The sequence below is a fragment of the Gekko japonicus genome, unplaced genomic scaffold, assembly GCF_001447785.1.
Source record: "Gekko japonicus isolate JY-2015 unplaced genomic scaffold, Gekko_japonicus_V1.1 scaffold1146, whole genome shotgun sequence".
Lineage (NCBI taxonomy): Eukaryota > Metazoa > Chordata > Lepidosauria > Squamata > Gekkonidae > Gekko > Gekko japonicus.
The window spans coordinates 35,640-39,672 of NW_015173707.1; the positions used below are offsets into that span (position 1 = coordinate 35,640).

The 4,033-nt window shown below is 46.3% G+C and overlaps 1 protein-coding gene across 1 annotated transcript in view; it reads left to right on the top strand.

Moving 5' to 3' along the window:
* Nucleotides 1-4,033, top strand: part of ESCO1 (establishment of sister chromatid cohesion N-acetyltransferase 1) — a 23,806-nt gene that overhangs the window by 15,420 nt on the left and 4,353 nt on the right. Inside the window, exon 8 of the mRNA XM_015423302.1 lies at nucleotides 1,146-1,235. Within this exon, the coding sequence (XP_015278788.1) occupies nucleotides 1,146-1,235 (90 nt within the window). The remainder of the gene's footprint in view (nucleotides 1-1,145; nucleotides 1,236-4,033) is intronic.

Consider the following 4,033-nt stretch of genomic DNA (forward strand, 5'->3'; position numbering starts at 1 on the left):
TAGAATATTTTAGAGAATTTAAGAAATACTTCTGGCTTCTGAAACTGCCTTCTGAATTGGTTGGGATAGACATCCAAATGTTTTGATGAAATGTAACCTTGTTATGCTATCGCAAACACTTTAAAAAGACCTTTATCTGATTGGATGGTAGTATCCCTTCAGTGTCTTCTCTTGAAAATGAGTATTGAAACAGAATGTACTGCAGTCCATGAGCTATGAGATGAACTTCTTTTTTTAATCATAGGGACATCTAGGGACAGCATAGCTTGAAGTGAGTTCCCCTCCTTCCAGCCTCTAAGTTTATGCTTATAGGTAATCCTAGTGAAGTATTTGTTTGTTCTTTCTATAAACACTACTTTCAGTATTCTTTCTGACCAGCAAAAACTCTAACTTCCAGATAAGTCCCATCTTAATAGACTTAAGTGGCTTTTTGTTTTGTTTTTCCATGCAGGTACAGCTCATTAATCACCATCAGTGTGGATCTGAAGAAGAGTTAATTACCTCTTTTTGAGTATGTTTAACTTCAGATACACACCACATAGCAGCTTTTCCCATTAGGTTCTTAGAAGGTAGTTACTATATTACTTTATAGTCTCATTTTGCGACTATGATAGTTATAACCAGTGACCAAATATATTCTTTATATTTTAAACACTGCATGCCATTCAATTTGTTGAAAACCTCCTGGAGGTCTTTTGCATGCCAGTACTTCAAGATGTATGCACTTTATATCTGTGGAGGTAACTATGTTAAAGAAACAACAACTGTAAACATCTGACTGTTTACAGGAGAGTAGGTACACGCATACACACTTTAATGCCTGCATAACCTCAATGTTGCTGCTTGGGGAATGGGTTCATTTAATAAACTAGGTTGCTAATTCTAATCCAACCTGTGTTGAAATTATTTAAAACAAAACTGAAGAATTTTGAAATATTAAAAATGTCCATAAAATACTTGCTGCCTTTCTGTATTTCATAACATTGCTTCTGTCCGCTCATACAAATAAATTAAACAGTTCATTCAGATTTTTGCCTACCAAATAGAGATAGATTATTTTATAATCACCTTAAATGAAAGCGGCATAATTGTAAACGATGGGTTATGCAGTATATGCTTAGTCAGATATTTATTTGTTTCTGTAGGGTTGGAAAAAAGAAAGGATTTTGGCTGAGTATCCTGATGGCAAGATGATAATGGTACTTCCTGATGATCCAAAGTATGCACTGAGAAAGGTAGTTCAAACTTCTAAAAGCATATTTTCTATTCTTGGTTATGCATTCCAGAAAATAGTGTAGGAGCACTGGATTAGTAATTCCAGGGGTGCTTCCTTGGTTAATTGTGTGTCTTCCGTCTCCCCCCCCCCCCAATACACTTAATCTTAAATATTTGCAATCTATAGCTTGGTCAACATAAGTGAGCTGCAGTCAGAAAGATCACTTAGTGGTAATGTCATCTTTGTGATGCACAGTTATCTTTGGATTTTTATATGGCCCAGATAAAATCATGTAGACATATAAAATTGTGAATTTTTGAACACCTGTCAGCATTTTAAGAATCTTAACTGTTTTCCCTTTTCACCCACATGGACTGCAGCCTGAAAAAAAAACAAACCCTAATATGTATGAATGGTCAGGTTATTCTAAAAATGTCATAACTGACAAGTCATTGTGTAGCTGGATAGGAGTAGATACTTCAAGATAGACAGTGAGGTAACCACTAAGACTGGGCACGAACTGGCTCACAAACTAAAGTTCGTGATGAATTTTGTCTGGTTCGTGCTTCACAAAGTGATGTTTGTAAGTGTCGCTATCATCATGAATTGCTACAAACTTTTAGCACAGTTTGTAGGCAATTTGCAAATGGCTACATTTTGCACACTGTCTCTGATCAATCAACTTGTTTTCCAAACCGCCCAGCAACAGTGGGGGTGGAATTCTCCAGCCTTGAAAACACCAATAGGGTGCCTCCAAAGCTTAACAGGCAGTGTTGGCTGCCAATAACAGAGTTCCCATTCTGCTCTATTAGGCGAGAAAGCTATATATATTCTAGCTCACCTCTGCACTCTCTCCTTTGTTGGCTGAGAGGAAGGGCACTTGTGGAAAGCAGGAAAGCTTAGCAGAGCACATTCATTTCTTTTTCAATCAGGAATCTTTCCTGATTGTGAGTACACCTCTCCCCAGCTGGTTGTGTGGGTGGTGTGAGGGCTGTGAGCCATCTTGCCTCTCGGCTGACCCTGAGCCAAAGGGTTAGCCAGGGGTCATTTGGGGGGGACGCGGGGGGACGCGTCCCCCCGGGTTAGGGGCGGGGGCGGGGCACACAACGAAGCCCCGCCCCCTGTGAAACCAGAGGCACAACCAGCTAAGGAAGGGGGGAGGCAGCAAGAGCACTCAGAACTGAGAGCCGGACCCGGCGAACGCTCTCATGGAGGGACTGGGGCTCCTGCGGCGGGATAGGGCTCGCTCCCAGGCGGGTCCCAGTGGTGCCGGCTGGCGCGGCTAGGCTGGGGCGCTGATTCCTCTCCTCCGCCGCTCCGGCTCTGCTCAATACACCATGGCCGCCTCTTTCAGCCAATCCCAGCGCCAGAGCCATTCCCACACAGCGTGTAAAATGCTGCCACTGGTCTTGTACTGCATTTTATACAGTCTACCTGAAGAGACGGGGCGGAGAGAGAGCGGTACAAACATCACGCTCTAGAAAACCAGAATGGTTTTGTCCCCTTCGCCCGCCTGTACAAACCCTGGAAGTGTGGCTCCTCCCCGTCTCCCCACCTCCCTGCCGGCGTTGCCCGGCTTTGGCGCTCTTGAACCTTCCTGGGTAAGCCCGTGTTTTGCCACTCCTCTCCCATCGTAGATTTGGTATCTTCTTCATTTTCCTTTATCTGTATAGGGTCTTGAGGTGGATTCAGCTATGCTGTTGTCATGCAGAAATTAACACTGTCCTTTTGAGAACAGTGAGAGGATCTTGTGGAATGGGTTCCTTTATGAAGCCGGGTGGCTTGGTAGTGGAGGGCAAGTCTGTCTGCTGTGAGTGCTTTTTTTCCTGAGGAACCCCTGCTAAACTTTCAAAGAGTCCCAGGCATTGCCCATGTGGCTTCTTCCTCTCGCCCTACAAACTTGTCCCCACACGCCCCCAGGCAACCCCCACCCCCCAACTCCCTCGCTTATAGCACATGAAGGCTCCAAATGGGGCGAGGAGGCAGTGACTCAAGAGACGGGAGGCGGCAAGGACGAGGGGTGCTGGACCGAGGCGCAACCCCTTCCCCGCAGATCGCATCCTCGAGTGCGCTGCCGGAGAGCGGGCCTCGAGACGGCGCCGCCGCCACCAGGGTCCGCTGAATCGTCCCATTCAGGCAGCGGCGACACACCCCCTTTGCTCCGGGCGGGGCCAAACTGGCCCGCCTGGGCTGAGCGTCTCCACTGCCAAGTAGGGTGGACGGGGAGGAAGTGCTGGGAGAGACGCAGAAGGAGACGGTTGGGCTGGAGGTCGGAGGGAGAGCCGACCAGGCGAGCGTTTCCTTAGACCCTCTAAAACACATTGTTGAGCGATTGCACAAACCACTCCCCAAGAATCACACAGAAGCTTCCGTTTCAGAGTAGGCAGGGTAGGGAGGGCGAGCGGGGGATCTCGAGAGTCTTGTTGCCCTCCTCTGGCTCCCCCCCCCCGGTTTCGTTTTTCCAAGCCTTAATTCCTTCCTCTGTAGGATGTCAATGCTGGATGAATTTTTCCTCTCCTGTAGTGCTGGTAATTGGGCTGTCCCATGAAGTTGAAAGAGGATAGATTCAGGACAGTCAGGTTTGCTGCGCAAAGTGTTAATTGTGGAATTTTTTGAGCACCTGTGTATTAAGTGCTCTGAAGTCACTTTTGACTTATGGTGACTAGTGTTCCCTCTAAGCTGAGTTAGTGTGACCTAGCTGACAGTTTTTTAGCCTCTGGCTCACACTTTTGTCTCAGAAAGGATGGCTCCAAAGCAAACTGATTTATGCAGTAGCCAAATTGCTAGCTCATAGTTTTAATGCCAGTAGCTCACGAA